Below are 19,860 nucleotides of genomic sequence, written 5' to 3' on the forward strand. Positions count from 1 at the left end.
CATGTTGTTTATTGGGGACCTAAGAGTTTTTGCCAATCCATCATACAAAATGTTCACAGTTTTGATTGTCGCGAATGAAGGACCTCCATAACTTAAGGGCTGTTTCTTTTTCTTTTTTATTTCCTTATCAAATCAAGTATGGATTAAGTGGCTGAATAAGATGTTATATATAAACTAAGCTATCTAAATGAGATACCATTTACCCTTATATTTTTTTAAATAAATTTCACAATATCCATCAATTTTAACGATATTTATCCAGATTAAGTAAAAAACAAACAGCCATATAGCAAGTAGAAGGTAGTACATTGCGACTTTCTTGCATTTACATAAAAAAAATACAATATGATCATATATGTAAGGCAATATTGCCGTTAAAAATTAACAGAAGAAATCCCAAAAGTGAGGGGTTCTTGATAAAACGAAAAAAATTGTATTCAAAACCGAAAACTCGGTAACTCAGTTGACCTATTTCGTGGACTCTTCGACTGTTCCCTTTTCAGGTGATTTCTTCTTATCTTCTTCATCACCATTTTTGCTTTTTTCATCTTCTATGGATGTTTTCATGGATTCTTTGACTTCTCCTTTTGGTGACTTTGTTTTCTCTTCTTCCTTACTATCCGATGGTTTTCCTAATAACTCTTTAGTCTCTTCTTCTTTTATAGGCACTTTCGATTCACCATTTTCAATTGGTGGAGAATTTGAATTCGCGTCTTGTTTATCTTTCCTTTCCTCCGGTGATTCCACAGGCTTTGGCGGTGGTTCTTGGTGGACGTCCTTCACGGCAGGGTTTTCCGGCGGTGGTACCGGGCGGTCTTCCTTTGACTCATCTTTGACCACCGGCGGCTCGGTTTTTACCGAGTCATCTTTCACAATCAATGGCTCGGTTTTTGCCGAGTCATCTTTCACAATCGATGGCTCGGTTTTTGCTGAGTCATCTTTCACAACCAATGGCTCGGTTTTTGCTGAGTCATCTTTCACAATCAATGGCTCGGTTTCCTTGGGTGGATTGATTTTATTGATGTCATCATGTTTAGATGAGTCAGATGATGAGTTGGCTTTCGATTCCAATGGTCCAAGCTTTGCTTCAGCATCCTTGATCAAAAATGTTAAAGCCCTAGCGTCACGTGCTCTTGCCAACTTTTCAGTATTTGTCAGCTGTCACAATGTGAAATTTAACATTTTTTTTCATCCATATTGTAAAATTTATTAAAAAGAAAAAAGATAAAAAGATAAAAACTCACATTTCGGACTTGTTCTACCCGATGTTTAAGATCATTTTCATTAGCTTCCTTATGAGCAGTTCGAATAATAAGCAACAAATGTCCCGAAAGATCATCCGTATTATGTTTTTGCACATCGCATTTTGGTATACAAGACTTACACCCAACAGTATAAAACGCACAATTCACAAGCTTCATAGGACAAATCGTGACACAATGTCTATCCATTTCTCTCCTCATAACAAAATCGGAACATTTTTGTTCACAAGCAAGTATCATAAATGGACAAATCGCCTCGTGATTTTCCTTTTGAGCAGCACAGTATCTTGTCGTACACCCTTCATTCACACAATCCATACCTCGAAACTTACACTCCAATCGATGTTTACCGATTTCTTCTTCGGATCCACAAGCCACATTACAATGAAACGAATTCTTGTAGTCGACATTTTTAAGGAGAATTGAAGCAATGCATTCTCTTCGAGCGAGTAACCAGAAGCCATTGATTTCCATTTCTTGTACAAAATCATCAATTCTGTCTTCTCTTCCATCGCTGGAAACCCACTCGGAGACACGGCTAAACATGTTTCGTTTTGAAGCTGCGAAATCGTCGATTAGGGTTATGATTATGTCGTATGGGTGTTCGGATGTTTCTGGTACAGGGGTATTTTCGGAAAGTAGGAATTCGGCTACGTAAGTTTCGCTTCGTTGTGTGAGGTAATCGGACATTTCTTTTCTCATGTCGACGGCGACTGTTCCTGCGTTCTTGAAAAGGCCGCCGGTTGTGTTGTCGACGCAGGCGGAGGCTAATCCGGGAAGAAGTTCTTGAGCGATTTTGTAGACGACTTCTGTGTCGCATAGTCCACAATCGTAGGATTTGGGATTATTGGGTTTTGATTCATCGGGTTTGGATTCGGGTTTGGATTCTACTGATACTGTTGCAGGTGGATCCATGATCGGTTATGGTTATCCTGATGATATAAATTATGTTATTGAAAGTTCTAAAACATTTAAGGAAACATAGTTAGTGTTCAAATATAACATATACAAGTGCACAAATTGAAAAGATAAGAAATAGATTATGTTATAGTTCATACATCAGAGACTTGAATAGTAAAAAATGGAATATATTGTGGATACTATAGAAATCAGAAGATAACTGACATCAATGTGTTTGAAGATTTTTACTTTGAAAATCAACCCATGATGGCATTGTAATTTCAAGAAAATAGCAACAATTTCTATACCAAAATTATATAAATTAGCATCCAAACATAAGAGCCTAACAAGAAGCATTAACAATGGCAACTTTACCTTCCATGATCGCATTGATAGCATTGAAGTGAAATTCCCAAAACAAAATTGAAGTGAAATTGTATAACTTGCAGTTTTTATCTTTTCTGTTATATTATTAAAGATCAAAACCACAGCCATAAGCCATAAGCTCTCATATTCCCCATCAATCTTTCCAACCAAATGGATGATCACAACACCAATTCCCTCTAAAACCATAAATATTCCCTTTACAGCATTTTCTTTTGAGATCATTGATAAGATCATATAACACTAATGGAAAAGTAAATTAAATTGCATTTTCCAGCAAGTAGGCTAATCGACAAAAAGAATGAAGACAAATAGAGGTTCAAGGGCATACAGGTCCAACTTCAATATATTTTGTCAATACCAATACTATATAGAATCGAAACTAAAATCAACCCAGACAAGAAAACAAAACAAAATCCATAATTAGGAGTTGAATTTCATCCAAATTAAAATCAAAATTAAAATCGCTAATCGAATCAAACGGATTTAAAGCCTTACCTGAAATGTGGGTTTGCTTCTATTTTCTCCTGGAAACCCCTTTATATAGGATAGAGAAAGAAATAGGGTGTTCTTGTAGTTTGTGCAGATGCGATGGAAGGGGAGATAGTGAGGGATCGATGGAAGATGGTTGTCGGAGGGAGCAGCGCCCGGAAGCAGGTTGTCGGAGGAATCGCAGCGATGGAAGATCGTCGTCGGAGGAAGATGGTTTGACGAAGGAGATAGCACCTGATGATCGATCGAGGAGGTGTTGATATGACCCTAATTTTAAACCCACCGATAAAAAATAAAAATTAAAAAAATTAAAAATAAAAAATAAACTCATGAACATCATCGGTTTCTTTCGCTTCGATTTATATTTTATCCGTATTAAGGGGTGTTTCACTTAGCTTTTCACAGGTAAAAGTCCTTTTTATAAAAGAAAAAAAACCAAAAAGATGTTTGGCAAACTAGGAACTTTTGGAGTTTTAATACAAGAAAAATCATCTTTTTAGAAAAATCAGGAAATCCTGACTTTTTGTAACTTTTTGGAAAAGATCTTTTGAGCTTTTAAAAGCTAAACCAAACACCCCTAAGACTTTCTATTTTGTTTTTTCTTTAAATTAAAGAAGTTTAGATTTTCAATTAGTAGATATTTTCAGTCTAATTCGTTCAAAATTTTCGTGTAAAACTAAATATATTTTTTGTTAAAAGAATATCCCTATATCATAATAAAAGCACTTCAATGGTTAACATATATCATGACTTAAGAGGAAAAATGACTCTTGAGGGTAATTAATTTTTGCATTTGTATTCATTTGGTCATTCTCCTTTTTTTGTATTCAATATACCAACAAACTTGTTGTTTGCGTTCATCATAACCCTTTTGACCGGCTTATGACCTGTGATAGTCGGTCAAAGGGTTATGGTGAACACAAACAACAAGTTTGATGATATATTGAGTAAAAAAAGGAAAAAGACCAAATGAGAACGAACTCAACAGTTGATTACCCTTCTGAGTCACTTTCCCCGAAAAGTTAAATGAAATTAAAATTGCAAAATTATCAAAACTGCAGCCTTCTTTGGCTATAACGTATATGAAGAGCGTTTCAAAGGGGTAACCTTGTTAAAACATGGTCTATGTTATGCTTACTGTGGTTAGCTGTCAACACCTCTCTGCAAAAGGATATGACTATGTATGAGAGGTATATTTATCAGCATAAACGTTTGTCTCAAGGTATATTATGGTGATGTGTCTACAAAAGCAGCATGATATTGTACATATTGATGTTGTATCTTATCTCATGAATTCGATCTTAAAGCTAAGTAAACTCGAAAATCACAGCACTTGTGATTCTAATCGTTTGTAGACTTGTCTAGAATCCATGATACGATAAATCATTTGATTGGAAATGTAAATGTAGTCATGAAATGCGCCTGCTTAGCCAAGATTCCCCTAATAAATATTCAAGTGCATTACAAAGTTGTACATGTATGAATAATGTTCTTTCGTGGGTTATGTTTTGAAGAGAAGCAAGAATAAATCTCATAAAGTCATTAATATCAGTAGGAGATGACATGTGATTTGCTCTAAATAAGTAAGGGAAAATGAATCAGGAGGGTAACCAACTGTTGCATTTGTTCTCATTTGGTCCCTTTCCTTTTTTTATACTCAATATACCATCGAACTTGTTGTTTGTGTTCACCATAACCCTTTGACCGACTATCAAAGGTCAAAAGCCGGTCAAAAGGATTATTGTGAACACAAACAACAAGTTCGATGATATATTTAATACAAAAAGGGATCAAATGAGTACAAACGCAAAAGTTAATTACCCTCAAGAGTCATTTTTAAACATACATCATATTTAAAATTTCACAACAAATGAAAATATTTATATAATCTTACAAAATTATATTTCATAAATAAAATATCATTAAATATTTGATAACAATAATTAATTAGTAAAAAAATAACAATAAATTAAAACTAAAATATAGAAAGAGGACTTAGGTGTATAAAGTTTTAAACTATATTGACCATTTAATATATATTGAGTGGTCAATAAAAAAAAGAACATGACTTATTAAGGTAGTTAACTTTTCGGTTTGTTTACATCTGAGTAATTATCTTTTTTTGTACACATCTAGGTAACAAACTTGATGAAAATGTTCACATATAACCATTATGACCTGCTGTAGCAGGTTACATCCTGCTACAATAGGTCATAAATGTCATATGTAAACACTTTTAACAAGTTCGTTACTTAGATGTGTACCAAAAAATAGTTATCCAAACATAAACAAACCCAAAAGTAAGAGTAAATTACACGAATGGTCCCTGTGGTTTGGGGGAATTTGTGTTTTTGGTCCCTAACTTATTTTCTTAACTCGGATGGTCCCTACTCTTTATTTTTGTTGCGCGTTTGGTCCTTGTTTTACCTAAAAAGACTATTGTGCCCTTATTAATTTATTTTTTTAATTAATTTTCTTATTTATGTATTTATTTTTTATATATTTAAAAAAATTAATAGACCCCACATATCTGGATCTCCTCATCGTAAACCTGAAACCATATTTGAGAAATTTAATCTGGGTCTCACCAGTCGCCATCTCATCTCTCATTGTCCTCAACTTCTATTTCCTTCTCATATTTAGTGACATCGACGTCTTCATCATCCTTTTTTTGTCCTTCAACTCTAGCGAATCAACACCATAACCCATTGTCTTTTCATCTTTAGTGGGTTGTGATGTTGATTTGACAGAGTTGAAGGACTGAAAAAAAAAGGATGGTGAAGACATCGATATCACTAAAGATGGAAATGAAATAGAAGTTGAGGAGGATGAGAGATGAGATGGTGAGGAGATACAGATGTGTGAGGTCTATTAATTTTTGTTAAATATATAAAGAATAAATACATAAATAAGAAAATTAATTAAAAAAATTAATTAATAAGGGCACCATAGTCTTTTTAGGTAAGACAAGGACCAAGCGCGCAACAAAAATAAACAGTAGAGATCATCCGACTTAAAAAAATAAATTAGGGACCAAACACATAAATTCCCCCAAACCAAAGGGAACATTTGTGTAATTTATTATTTATTTTTCGTTTTGTTCATATTTGGATAACTATTTTTTTGTACACATCTAGGTAACGAACTTGTTGAAAGTGTTCATATATGACCATTATGACATGTTGTACTCATATGCGAAAAAACCGAAAAGTTAATTACCTTAATAAGTCATATTCCCTAAAAAAGAACAAAAAAAACTATTTGCCTCAAATGGTAATAAGTGCTCAAAATTAAATTTAAAAAAAAAAAAAAAAAAAAAAAACCTAATAGTTATAAGCTTTAAATAAAACTCTCGTTAAAGATGCCCTAACATATTATTTTTCTATTCTTCTTGTTAAACCTAAATCACAAGAACTTGAACATTTGACTCTTCTTAGATACACGACAATTTACAAAACATTATATTTTTCTTTGATGACGATAATATTTTTTTTGAACGGCAGAAACTCATTGAAGAATCTAGAAAGACGCTAGAAGAAGTTACAAATTACAACTAAAAATGGAAGAATTGACCAATCAAACCAAGATAACGACTCAAATCTAGCTCGATATTTGATCTAATTAAAGGATGCGACTTGAATATCATCTATCATCCGCATTAGATTGCATTTTCATTTTTTGAAGATAATGTTATTTATGGATTTCCATAAAAACTACAACACTAGATAAGATAAGGCAATGAGTAAATTGCATTTCATCTTGTCCGCTCTCATGGAGTTAATCAACCACATCAGAGAAAAGAAATTGTGAGGGATTGCCAAATTAACACCACCCATGAGAAGAACCATTTCCACACCTTTGTAGCATAATCACAATGAAATAAAACATGATCTGTCTTTTCATCCTCTTTCTGACAGAATTAGCATGGAAAATAGTCAATAGTAACACCTCTAATAGCAAGGCTGCAAACTACTAAATCCTGTTTAGCATGAGCCGCCACACAAAATAATTGACCTTTGAAATCCAATAAATTATTTAATATGTATGAATATATGGATTTATTAGATATATAATTATATTTAAGTGGGATTTTATTTGCAATAAGTAATCATTGTGGATTTCGGTATCTAGAATGGGCAATAAGGAATCTTGATGACAATAAATTCTTCGTTGATTCTAAGGATGTCAAAAAGTCCCGCGGGACCCCGTTCCCGTGGGGGCTCTTCTCATTTGGGGGAATTTTTTTAAAAAATCGGGGGCGGGGACGGAGGCGGGGGCAAGGTTAACCCCCATTTTAATTTCGAGGTGGGGTGGGGGTAGGCGATCCCGTCCCAAAATCCCTATGGGGACCCCGTTTATAAATTATACATATATTTACATATATTAATTGTATAACTATAATAAACGATAACATGATTTTGAGCTTCCAAAAATCATCAAAAAAAAAAATGTTTTTAAGTTGTTAGTATAATGTTTTTAAGATATCATAACTTTTTTATTTTCTAACATGTAAAATTTTGTTATAAATAATTATTTGTGTTCGTTCGGTCCGTTTACAGGCATATTAACACATATATAAACAAAATTCCTAAACTATACATAGTAATTTTTTATTACCTTTTCTTTTTAATTTTTTCTTCATCTTTTTTAAATTTAGTCACTTTTAAGTTTTGCTTATCTATTAGGTGTATGGGTGTGAATTTTCTGTTGTATCTCTTTTTCTCCTCTAAAAATGACTTCGGGTCTCTCTCTCTCTCTCTCTCTCTCTCTCTCTCTCTCTTTCTCTTTGTCTCTCTCTCTCTTACACACACACACTGATTGATGGGTTTTGGTATATGATATTTAGGATATTGGGGGGTTTACCTCGCCTTCATGATAAAGTTGTGGCAGAAGCTAAAGTGGTTGCACCTAAATTTGCTCTTAGCCAGAGAAAACAGGTTGAATTAAATAGTTATGTGATCTATATATTGGTATTTTGTTTCATGGAATTGCTTTCCTATTTATGTGACCTTTCTTGCTTATAGGTTAAATAGACCTGCTATGTACGTGACTGATGTGTCACTTTCTCTGTTATTCAAGTTCAATAAGAAAAGCCTCTAAAGCTTTGGCATGTTCTGTACCCTGTTCAGATTACCAAAACTACATAAGTTTTTCCAGTTTTGCCCTTCTAAGTTTTGTCCCCTGCAAAGTCACTTTCCTGTCCCTGTTGCTATTTTGGTGTAAATTCTCAATTGTTGCGGCTAGAGTCCAACACTTGGTATCAGAGCAAGCCTGGTGCATGCCCAAATATCAATCTCGTGAAGAGATGACAGGAAACAATGGAAATGGTGAGAAGGAAGGCTTGGTTACTCTCCACTATCCGATGTTGTCAAGAAGTAACTACTCTGCTTGGGCCATCAAGATGAGGGTCTTCATGCAAGCCCAGGGAGTGTGGGATGCAGTGGAGCCCAGGACAAGCAATATTGTGGTGGAAGTAAAGAAGGAGAAGATGGCACTTGCAGCCATTTATCAAGGGATTCCTGAAGACCTTCTACTATCCTTGGCTGAGAAGAAAACAGCAAAAGAAGCTTGGGAAGCCTTAAAATTGATGTTTGTAGGAGCAGATAGGGTAAAGGCTGCAAGAATTCAGACATTGAAAGCTGAATTTGAGGCATTAAGTATGAAGGAGGCGGAAGGTGTTGATGAGTTTACTGTGAAGGTAATCAACACAGTTAGTACCCTGCGCACTCTTGGAGACACCATAGAAGAGTCCTATGTAGTGAAGAAACTGCTAAGGGCTGTTTCATCCAAGTTTCTTCAAATTGCCTATACATTGGAGCAATTTGGTGATTTAGAGACAATGACAGTCGAAGAGGTTATTGGAAGACTGAAAGCCCACGAAGAAAGGATGAAAGGCCATGGAGAGAGTGATGAAAGGAAACTTCTCTTGACTCATAAGGAATGGTCAGAGAGGAATAAAAAGAAAACAGATGGGGAAACCAAGCAAAAGTCAAATAGGGGCAATGTTGGAAACTCACGTGGTCGAGGCAGGGGCAAAGGTAGGTCTGGTGGTCGTGGTAGAGGGGGTTCATATCATCAAAAGAAAGGCAATCACCAAGCATCTGGTAGTCAAGACAAGAGTGGGATCCAATGCTACAACTGCCAGGAGTTTGGACACTATGCAACTGAGTGTAAGAATCCCAGAAGAGAAAGAAATCAAGAAAACAATTTGATACAATATCATCATGACAATGAACCTGCTTTGCTTCTATCAACTTTCGAACATGGTGAAGTATTTCTCAATGAAGAAAATGTGACCCCACAGTTAAGATCACAAGGTGACATCTTCAGTCAGTCAAGTATGTGGTATCTTGACACAAGGGCTAGTAACCACATGACTGGAGATAAGGGCAAGTTTAGAAATCTGAATGAGTCAATTCAAGGATATGTGAAGTTTGGGAATGAAGCAAAAGTCTGTATAGAAGGAAAGGGCTTAATTGTCTTTCAATGCAAGGATGGGAGTCAATGCAAGCTTGATTAGGTATACTATATCCCAGACTTATGCAGTAATATAATAAGCCTGGGACAACTAGCAGAGGGAGGAGATGAAATAAGAATTAAAGATCCATTTTTATGGGTCCTTGATGTCACTGGGAAATTACTGATGAAGGTTAGAAGGTCCTCAAATAGACTCTATAAAATAGAGTTGGAAGAAGTCAAAGGAATATGCTTGATAGCAAAATCTAATGACCCATCGTGGTTATGGCACATGAGAATGGGTCATGTTAATTTCAACTCAATGAAGTATATGCAGGAGAAGAAATTAATAAAAGGAATGCCTAAGATGTCCATTCCATCACAGCCATGCGAAGGGTGCTTAGTGTGAAAGCAAGTAAGAAAACCATTTCCTTCACACTCTAATTATACAGCAAAGAAAAGGCTGGAGCTAGTTCATGGTGATCTTTGTGGCCCTGTTTCACCTCCTACACCCTCAGGGAACCGTTACTTCATGCTACTTGTTGATGACTTTAGCAGAGTAATGTGGGTTTATTTGCTAAAGTCAAAAGATGAGGCATTTGAGGTCTTTAAGAACTTCAGAAGGGGAGTAGAAGTAGAGACTGGCGAGAAGTTGAAGATGTTTAGAACAGACCGTGGGGGTGAGTTCTTGTCAAATGAATTCACCCAATACTGCAATGAAACAGGTTTGGAAAGACATTATACAACACCATTCTCCCCACAACAAAATGGTGTGGTGGAGAGACGGAACCGAACAATGCTCGAAATGGTTAGATGTAATATGAAGACCATGAAGATGCTTGATGTTCTGTGGGGGGAAGCTGTAACTCACTCAGTATATGTTCTAAATAGGGCACATATGAAAGCTTTAAGTGATACAACTCCCTACGAGAGGTGGACTGGAAGAAAACCGAATGTGGAACACCTTAGGGTGTTTGGTTGTATCGCTCACATGAGAATTGCAAAGAATCATCTAAAGAAGCTAGATGAGATGAGCATACGACTGGTTCATCTGGGAATTGAAAAGGGCACAAAGGCATATAGGTTGTTGGACCCAGATACCGGGAAAATATACGTGAGTAAAGATGTAGTATTCGATGAACAGCAAGGTTGGGTGTGGGAGAAGTGTGTGAAAATTAAAGTGGTACCAGGTATGAGTTTCATTGTTGAAGGTTTTAACCTAGATGAGGCTTATGATGATGAAGTCGACTGGGAGTCGGATACCTCACAACAAGAAATTGGGTCTCCTCTAAATAATGATGAGTGGGCTGAAGACTCTCAGCCCATTAATTTTGAAGTCAACTCTCAATCAAGCCCATTTATTGATACATCAGGTACGCCAAATTCACCTGGTACACCAAATACTCCAATTCCGATAGCAACTCCCAGCACCGCCTCAAGCTCCACAGGCAGTGGAGCCCCGAAGCGCTATCGACTGCTCACCGAGCTGTACGAGAACACCGATGAAATCAACCTACCCCCAAAAGAATTGTTGATGATCCTCAATGATGGAGAACCAACATCATACACAGATGCGAGTAAGAGTAGCGAGTGGGTAGCCGCTATGGATTCCGAATTGGCATCAATTGAAAAAACAACACCTGGAAGTTAGTCGATCTTCCAAAGAATCGAAAACGCATAGGTTTAAAATGGGCGTACAAGTTGAAGCGATACCCAACTGGGAAGATCATAAAGCACAAAGCGAGGATTGTGGCAAAGAGGTACATCCAAAAATACGGAATCGACTATGACGAGGTTTTCGCTCCAGTGGCCGGAATTGAAACAGTACGCCTCATTCTAGCTTTAGCAGGAACTAATGGATGGTGAGTGCACCATCTTGATGTGAAATCATCATTCCTTAATGGCGAATTAGAACAGGAGGTATACGTCTCACAACCTGAAGATTACCAGAAAGAAAGAGAGACGAACAAGGTGTACAAACTGACTAAGGCTCTGTATGGCTTAAAGCAGGCCCCGAGGGCCTGGAATGCGTGTTTGGATCAATACCTAAAACAATTGGGTTTTGCTCGTTGTGCTCATGAATATTCAGTATACACCAAGAAACACAATCGTGACATACTGATTGTTGCGGTATATGTAGATGACCTACTTGTAACTGGTAGCTGCCACAAGCAAGTTCAAGACTTCAAAAGCGATATGAATACCAAGTTTGAGATGAGTGATCTTGGTCTCTTATCATATTACTTGGGCATTGAAGTAGGTCAACAGGATGGTATGATTACACTAAAGCAAGAAGCCTATGCTAAGAATTTACTCATCAAGACCCGGGTGTTAGATTGTAACCCCACCAAGAGCCCAATGGAACACAAGCTAAAGCTTCACAAGGATGAAGAAGGAGAGTTGGTGAATCCCACAGAATACAGGAGCATCGTTGGAGGACTCAAGTATCTGACCCATACCCGTCCAGACATATCGTTTGCAGTTGGAATAGTAAGCCGCTACATGGAAAGGACAGCTACAAAACACCTTCAAGCTGTTAAGGGAATACTCAGGTATGTGAAAGGCACCCTTGACTATGGTCTGAAGTACTCAAGAGGAAGAAAAGAAGTTGTGATTGCTGGATACACTGACAGTGATCTAGGGAATGATGTGAATGATAAGAGAAGTACAGGTGGGATGGCTTTTTATGTGAATGGAAATTTGATTACATGGGCCTCACAAAATCAGAGATGTGTTGCCTTATCCTCCTGTGAAGCAGAGTTTATGGCAGCCACTCTAGCAGCTTGCCAAGGAATATGGCTTAGAAGACTCCTCAGGGAAATAACAAGGCAAACTGTGCCACCTGTAACTCTGCTGGTTGATAATCGTTCATCACTTGACCTCATGAAGAATCCAGTCTTTCATGGAAGGAGCAAACACATAGATATAAGATTCCATTTTATTCGTGAATGCATAGAAAATGGGGAGATAACAGTGAGTCATGTCAGCAGCAAATAGCAGAAGGCTGACATACTCACCAAGACACTGGGAAGAATTAAACATGAAGAAATGCGGAATCTTATTGGAGTCAAGAAGTTTTAAGCCTCTGAATTAAGGGGGAAAGTATTGAGAGTTAATTCAGAGGCTGCTGCTCACATGTTTTATTTTAATGTGGAATAAGTCAAACTAGTGTTTGAAAGTCCTGGTCTTTAGCTTAGTGGAGTTAGTTCCTATTTTTATGTAAGTTTTTGTTTTAAATAGACCTGCTATGTACGTGATTGATGTGTCACTTTCTCTGTTATTCAAGTTCAATAAGAAAAGCCTTTAAAGCTTTGGCATGTTCTGTCCCCTGTTCAGATTACCAAAACTACATAAGTTTTTCCAGTTTTGCCCTTCAAGTTTTGTCCCCTGCAAAGTCACTTTCCTGTCCCTGTTGCTATTTTGGTGTAAATTCTCAATTGTTACGGCTAGAGTCCAACAATCTCACCATCAAATTGATCGGATTGGTCATCTATTTTTTTGAGATTTTCAACTCCAATAAGGTTATATTAATCTAAAAATTAAAAAGCATTCAACCTAAGGTTTGGGTGCATAATGAATATAATCTAAAATTAACAATGTTGGTTAGGAGAAATGCAAAAATAGCAATATACTCTTGTTTGTTTATGAAATTATAGCTCCTAACTTTGCTTTTATTTCCTAACTTTTTTTTAACATTATTTCATTATTTCTTTTCTTTTTTATTTAAGTTTGAAAATACAATTGTTTAATAAGAAAAAAATATTAAAATAAAATTTTAGAATCTTAAGAATTATAAATGAAAATATATTGCTATATTAGACACAGAAGTGGAAAGAATTAGAAAGCATAATGTCATACTATAACTTATGTAATTATTAACAACTTAACAATAAGTTTAATTTACTTAAAATCAAAATTCAAGATTTGTACAAAAGGGCAAAATAGACATTAACACACGCACACCTATATAGAAACAAAAGTAAGCTTCTCAAATCCAATATATTTAATTCCTCCAAAACGATTAGGAGTGTCAACTTCTTTGACAAATAGAAGATGCTGCATCACAATTCACATATGTCTTTGCTTATAAGAATCAATGATTCTTTTTTTTTTTTACTAATATTTTTCAAAATTCTGATTCTCCTATTCCTTCGACCATTACAAGTTCACATTCAAATCAATGGCAACTTCTAATTTTATTTTTTACTAAGATGTGTTGTTGCTAAGTTGTTAGCAATAGGATTGTCTGCTCCTTTTAACAAACTTAAAAAAATATGCAAACAACATGTAACTAGAACTACATCAACTTTCAAAGTAGGTTGATATTATTCTGTTTGACAAGTTTATAAGAAATATGAAATCAAATAATAGGGTCATTGATGCTAGTCAAATTGATTTTATGGTTGTTGATGGTGTAGTGGACTCTGGTGTTCATGGGTTAGCGAACCACTATACTTTCCATTTGTTGCTTTAGTATTCACAAATAAATGAAAATATGTTTATATTCTTGTATTTATTTGTTTTTAATAATATGAAAATCATTTTTATAATTGTTTAAGGTTTAAAATTGGCCTAAAGAACTTTTTTATGAATTAACTCAATTAAGTGAGTGACTTCAAACCCATTTGAACCTTGTACTTCTTAAGATGACTTCAAACCCATTTGAACCTTGTACTTCTTAAGAGGTAAGTTGCCTATTTACTTTTCATGAATTTTTTTAATTGTATTTTTTTTTTAATTTCAAGGGCTTAATTTTGGATGGAAGTTTTTAATAAGGGCTCTATTTTCTACTTCAAGGCTCAATTTTTTATTTTCAATAATCAGGTAAGAACATCTTCGCGTTTTGTGGTTTTTTTGAATTTCGGTATTTACTGTTGTTTTAATCAACTTACAGGTGTTTGCATCAACAACATGGTACGACTGTAATTTCGTTTCAAGAAGAGTCCAACATAAATGATTGGTTATGTTCTTCAATTTTGTTTAAATAATTGCATGTTCCACTTCTCTTCTGGGAATGCATAACAAGTTGATGATTCTTTACCGTTATGGAAGCTATTTTTTTTATGTTGTGTAGTGTAAAAGAAAATAGCCTTGTATTTGCCTATTTGACGTTGATTGTAGCACAAACGCATTTCATCGGGAAAATATGCTTCTAATATGGGACTAGAAAACAAGTTTAATGTAATCAGTTCAGTGTAACTCAACAAAATCTTCCCGTTTTGTCCACTTGTTTGGCGTATCGAACCCCGCAAAGCGGGGATTCTTCCGTAGTTAAGAGTAATCATCAGAAGGTATGTATAACATAGGCTGCATAGCCTATATTTGCATAACGTGCGTTGTTTGCAATATGATAATATTATTTTATTTTTTTAGTATCAATTTCCAACTTAGTTTTTTTAATAGCAATTTCCAATAACATAACCTTATTTTTTAACAGTAGCAATTATCAAACTTTTGTGGTATAAAACTGTACTAAAAAACCACATCAAGTTATACATTTTAAAGTAAAATCGCAACATAATAAAAGCACACCACATAAAAAAACAAAAAATTGTACCGCTTAAAAACCACATCATTTGGTTTATGTGCTTATAAAAATTGTATTTGCGGTTTGTGGTTTAGTTTTGGCAATAAAAAACATTGAATTTCACCATACTCACCCATAGCTTAAGACATAAAGTGAAGGTTAATGTCATGTGAGAATGTCTTCCAAATCACAAGACAAGCACTTAATCTATCAAATCACTTTTTAATACATGAATAATTTTAATTCAAATATTCATATTAAGACTTATTTTAGTCGTTGGGGAGGAAGAAGGAACTTCTTGAAGAGTCATTGCTTGACTTGGAGCTTTTGGATCCAACTTTGTTCACCTAGATCTAACTTCTGGAGGTATAAAGTCTCAACCTTGAGAGCCATTTCTTATAGATCTAGCTAGGGGTAAAATGGTCTTTCTACCCCAAGTATAAATTCATGATTATGGATTGGAACCCAATTGTTAATTGGGTGTTGTTTTGATATAGATAGTTCGGGGTGGTCAGCCAGCAGCTAGAGATTTATCCGCATGATTCAGCAGTGTGTGATGAGTCTTCTCACTATATCCATGGGTCGAAGGCACCAACGCCGACACATTACATGTTTGTGGAATGCTAGTTGTCTATATGATACTTGCATGAAAGACCATAAGGGTAGCCCATGACACTTGGATATCAGACCATTGGGGGGGGGGGGGGGGGCTATGGCATTCCAGGAAGAGACTATGAGAGGATCTCATGACACTTGGATATTAGACCATGGGGGGAGCCCATGACATTCCAGGTAAAGACCATTAGGGGGGGGGGGGGGGGAGGGGGATCCCATGGCAACTATATGTATGTTGCATGATATTTCGTGGTTGTATACTATGTGGTATTTTGGAGAACTCATTAAGCTTTGTGCTTACGATTTTCAGTTTATGTTTCAGGTACTTCGGTTTTTAAATGGGAGAGCTCGAAATGATTGCATAACACACACCACAAGTTTTCACGTTCTGTGAATTAATTTGTTAAATCTTGGATTCCTTGGTTTTATGAGAAAGATATGTATTAACGATTTATAAATGTAAAACCAATTATTTTTATGTCATGATTTTTGGACTGTTACACTTGAGATCCTATTATTTGTAGAATTCCTAGATAGCGGGTTGTGATTAGGATTTTAGAAAGCCTTACGTGCAAGTATGGTTAGCTACCCCTGGTGGCTAGTGTGATGGTTCACTATGCCTAGATTTGTAAAATGGAAAAAAGCTAAGGTTTGTGCTTCGTGCTTACTGATTATGAGTCGTATTATTTAACCATCACTATTTTGGGAAGTTTGGACTTATGAGATTGACTCGATTTGGGATTGATGCATGCATATTATTGTTATTTGTTTGTAGAATTATCCCATTTTAACATATTGAGTTTGTATATATTACTCATCTTTATTAGCTAATCAATATTAACTCTATTTGTTAATTAGAAAAAAATTTGAAGGTAGCATATTTTTCATAGCAAGATTTATAAAACCAATTATTTGATTATATGGGTCTTATACCCTTTTGGTTTTTTTGTTTTTTATATGGGTAATATGCCATTTTAGTTTATTACATGGGTTATTAAATCCTTTAATTTAAATTCATGGATTATTACATCATTGTCTATATCCACGACGAAATAATTTTCTTCATTCTATTTTCACTATTTATATGTTTTTTTCAAGAAGTAATTGATAAATGATGGAATTATCCAATTATTATGTTTGTAAATTACTAATTTAGACTGAATCTAACCGAGGAAGCGACGGAGTTTCTTATAATATAAAATTAAATTACAATTTTAGTCTATGTGGTTTACACCACTTTTTAGGTTTGATCTTAGTTTTATGGTTTTGACATCATTGATCCTCGTGGTTGGCAATTCTATTAGAAATGGCCATTCCCTCAATTAGCGTCATAGTTTTTCTTTTAACTACACATGAAATGAAATAACTAAAATGCCTTTGTTTTATCCTTTTTTAGGACTAAAAGTAATACGACTTTCTAACATCAATGACCAAAATTGTAACCTGCTATATAATAAAGATTAATGACAATGCCATCCCCACTAAGAATGCATATCACATCCAAAAACCCTCCTCTCCTTAACTAGTCGTTGGTATTCTTTCATCACTCTTAAGTGACCGCTTGATCTATAACGATCACTCTGGTCCCTTTCTTCCTAATCACATCTCCAGTTGCTATCTTCTTTCTGTTTTTTTTTCTTGCATGTAAATCCAACTGATCTGTTTTCTTGATCCCTTCTCCGACAAGCATCATCTCCTCTTCATTTACATACTATCACCTCCTCACATTCTCCTCCCATCATCAATTACAATTCAAGTTAACATCAAAGATAAAGATGATGAGAAAAGAGATTGAGTTTATCTTGACTATGGCGGTGATGGTGGTGCCAATCTTCTTCCTCCTTCCCCTTATGCATTGTTTCCAATCAAACAACTATGGTTTATTGAGATATGTAAGGTTGGGTAAGTGGGTAGCTTAATTTGGTTTGGAGTTGCAGGTGGTGGTAGTGAAAAATGACAATGGTGGTGGCATACAATGCTGTAGTGATGGTATACGATGATGTTGGTGATATACTGTAATTTTTAGTAATAATTAAAAAAAGTAAGAAAAGACAAAAACATATACATTTTAATCATTTCATATGCACTTCACAAAAAATATTGACGGTAACAAAAATAAACACCTTTCCATAAGATTGGTTGGAGTGGGCAATGCCCACCAACGTTTTTAGAAGAAAAAACAAAAAACGAGCGTTATAGGATGTGGTGGTGATAACGGAAAGCAACGTGTATGCTAATAACATGTAAAAACGGATAGGAAGGGCGGTGTTTATGGTGTTATAACGTGGAAAAACGTCCTAAAGGCGTTGCCCACACTTAACAGCCTTATGAAATTGCCAACCACGAGGACTACTAGTGTCAAAATCGTAAAACTAGGACTAAACCTTGTATAAACAACTGGACCAAAATTGTAATTTACTCTAAATATAAAATATTATATTGGAACCAGTGAGGAAATACCTTTTTCAAAAGAGCCAATATACCACCACACTGTCTCTCTCTGCAAAACTCGAATAGGCTGTGACGATAACCGCCTTCTCCTTCCCCATTTCGCATTCTCTCTCTTCACACACAAACAGAGCAATGGCCGCCGCATCATCTCCTCGCGAAGACAATGTGTACATGGCAAAACTCGCCGAACAAGCTGAACGCTACGAGGAAATGGTTGAATTCATGGAAAAAGTCGTCGCCGCCGCGGACGGCAGCGAAGAACTCACCATAGAGGAGCGCAACCTTCTCTCCGTTGCTTACAAGAACGTGATCGGAGCACGGAGGGCTTCCTGGCGTATCATCTCCTCCATCGAGCAGAAAGAAGAGAGCAGAGGCAACGAGGGACACGTTGCGACGATCCGTGATTACAGATCTAAGATCGAGACGGAGCTATCGTCGATCTGCGACGGTATCCTCAAGCTTCTCGATTCGAAGCTCATCGGATCCGCGTCTAGCGGTGATTCCAAGGTTTTCTATCTGAAAATGAAGGGAGATTATTACAGGTATTTGGCTGAATTTAAGACTGGATCTGAGAGGAAAGAAGCTGCTGAGAATACACTCTCTGCTTACAAGGCGGCTCAGGTTAGGGTTTTCTCACTTTTTGCTCTAAATTTTGTTTGAAGAATTTCGTTTTTCACTTGTTAGCTTTTACACTCTAAACCAGAAGTCAAACCTGAAACTATTCATTCCATGACTTGCATATTAGATTTCCGTTAAATCTTTGCCCTTTCAATCACACTTCTGTAGCTCTTCTAAAATCTAACTCTGAAAATCGAATCTCAAGTCAATACGACTCTATTGCATTCATCAAATGAAAACCGTTACACGTTTTCCATATCGGTGCTCGATTTTTCTTTCACTTTTTTTTCCAAAGCAGTCAGAAAAGAATCAAGCTCTCATGGTTGCAGGATATTGCAAATGGAGAACTTGCTCCCACCCATCCTATCCGACTTGGACTTGCACTCAACTTCTCAGTCTTCTACTATGAGATCCTAAATTCACCAGATCGCGCATGCAACCTTGCAAAGCAGGTGAGCAGTAAACTGTATAAAACTTTGAATATAAATGATATTCTCAGATTCACTTGTGATTATTCTGAATTTGACTGGTTGTTTTGTGATTTGGTAGGCTTTTGATGAAGCTATTGCAGAATTGGATACCTTAGGAGAAGATTCCTACAAGGACAGCACCCTGATCATGCAACTTCTTCGTGATAATCTCACTTTATGGACTTCAGACATGCAGGTAGTTTTCTTTTTTTAATTTCAATTTTTATTCTTTACTACTTTAATTAATTAATTTATTTATCAATTTATCATATATTCATACCCAATTGTTGGTTTGAAATAATGCAGGATGACAGTGCTGAAGAAATTAAAGAAGCACCAAAGGCAGATGAGTAACAAAATTCCCTACTCAAGACCTGTTTATGGTTTGTAATTGTTTGCTTTTCGATTGAAAATGCTCTACTTGTTGCGAGTATCAACTCTTTAGATTTAGGAATTTAATGATTTTCTATCTTTTTTAATATCATGCTTAATTTGATCTTCCATCATTGCAAACGCTTTTTAGGTTGTGGTTTTATAAGTCAAAAAAATGTTTGTGGTTATATACTTATTATAGGTATATCGTATATGTTTCAGTTATTTTTTAAATCTTTATTGTTCATTTCACACATAATTTTGGATTGCTAAAAGTACATGAATTCACCCCCTTTTTAGTGTATTGGATTTA

General features: G+C 35.7%; 2 protein-coding genes across 2 annotated transcripts; one reads left to right on the forward strand and one right to left on the reverse strand.

The window, feature by feature from the left end:
- Positions 1-287: 287 nt before the first annotated feature.
- Positions 288-3,334, reverse strand: LOC145087083 (TRAF-like superfamily protein). Its single transcript, XM_079024984.1, has 3 exons — positions 3,045-3,334; positions 1,245-2,194; positions 288-1,158 (listed from the first exon to the last, which is right to left on the reverse strand). Exons 2-3 carry the CDS (start codon positions 2,175-2,177, stop codon positions 469-471), a joined length of 1,623 nt encoding a protein of 540 aa, XP_078881110.1. The 5' UTR covers positions 2,178-2,194; positions 3,045-3,334; the 3' UTR covers positions 288-468.
- Positions 3,335-18,092: 14,758 nt separating this feature from the next.
- Positions 18,093-19,676, forward strand: LOC145087084 (14-3-3-like protein). The gene is made up of 4 exons (XM_079024985.1): positions 18,093-18,708; positions 19,035-19,157; positions 19,255-19,371; positions 19,482-19,676. Exons 1-4 carry the CDS (start codon positions 18,220-18,222, stop codon positions 19,527-19,529), a joined length of 777 nt encoding a protein of 258 aa, XP_078881111.1. The 5' UTR covers positions 18,093-18,219; the 3' UTR covers positions 19,530-19,676.
- The last annotated feature ends 184 nt before the right edge of the window (positions 19,677-19,860 follow it).

The sequence above is a fragment of the Lactuca serriola genome, chromosome 2, assembly GCF_051521515.1.
Source record: "Lactuca serriola cultivar US96UC23 chromosome 2, Lser_US96UC23_V15, whole genome shotgun sequence".
Classification (NCBI taxonomy): domain Eukaryota; kingdom Viridiplantae; phylum Streptophyta; class Magnoliopsida; order Asterales; family Asteraceae; genus Lactuca; species Lactuca serriola.

Excerpts from the sequence above, each read along its gene's own strand:
- LOC145087083 (XM_079024984.1), bottom strand. The coding sequence starts at position 2,177 with ATGGATCCACCTGCAACAGTATCAGTAGAATCCAAACCCGAATCCAAA. Across the intron at positions 1,159-1,244 it reads GGGTAGAACAAGTCCGAAAT|CTGACAAATACTGAAAAGTT; the intron begins GTGAGTTTTTAT and ends ACATTGTGACAG.
- LOC145087084 (XM_079024985.1), top strand. The coding sequence starts at position 18,220 with ATGGCCGCCGCATCATCTCCTCGCGAAGACAATGTGTACATGGCAAAA. Across the intron at positions 18,709-19,034 it reads CTGCTTACAAGGCGGCTCAG|GATATTGCAAATGGAGAACT; the intron begins GTTAGGGTTTTC and ends TCATGGTTGCAG. Across the intron at positions 19,158-19,254 it reads CATGCAACCTTGCAAAGCAG|GCTTTTGATGAAGCTATTGC; the intron begins GTGAGCAGTAAA and ends GTGATTTGGTAG.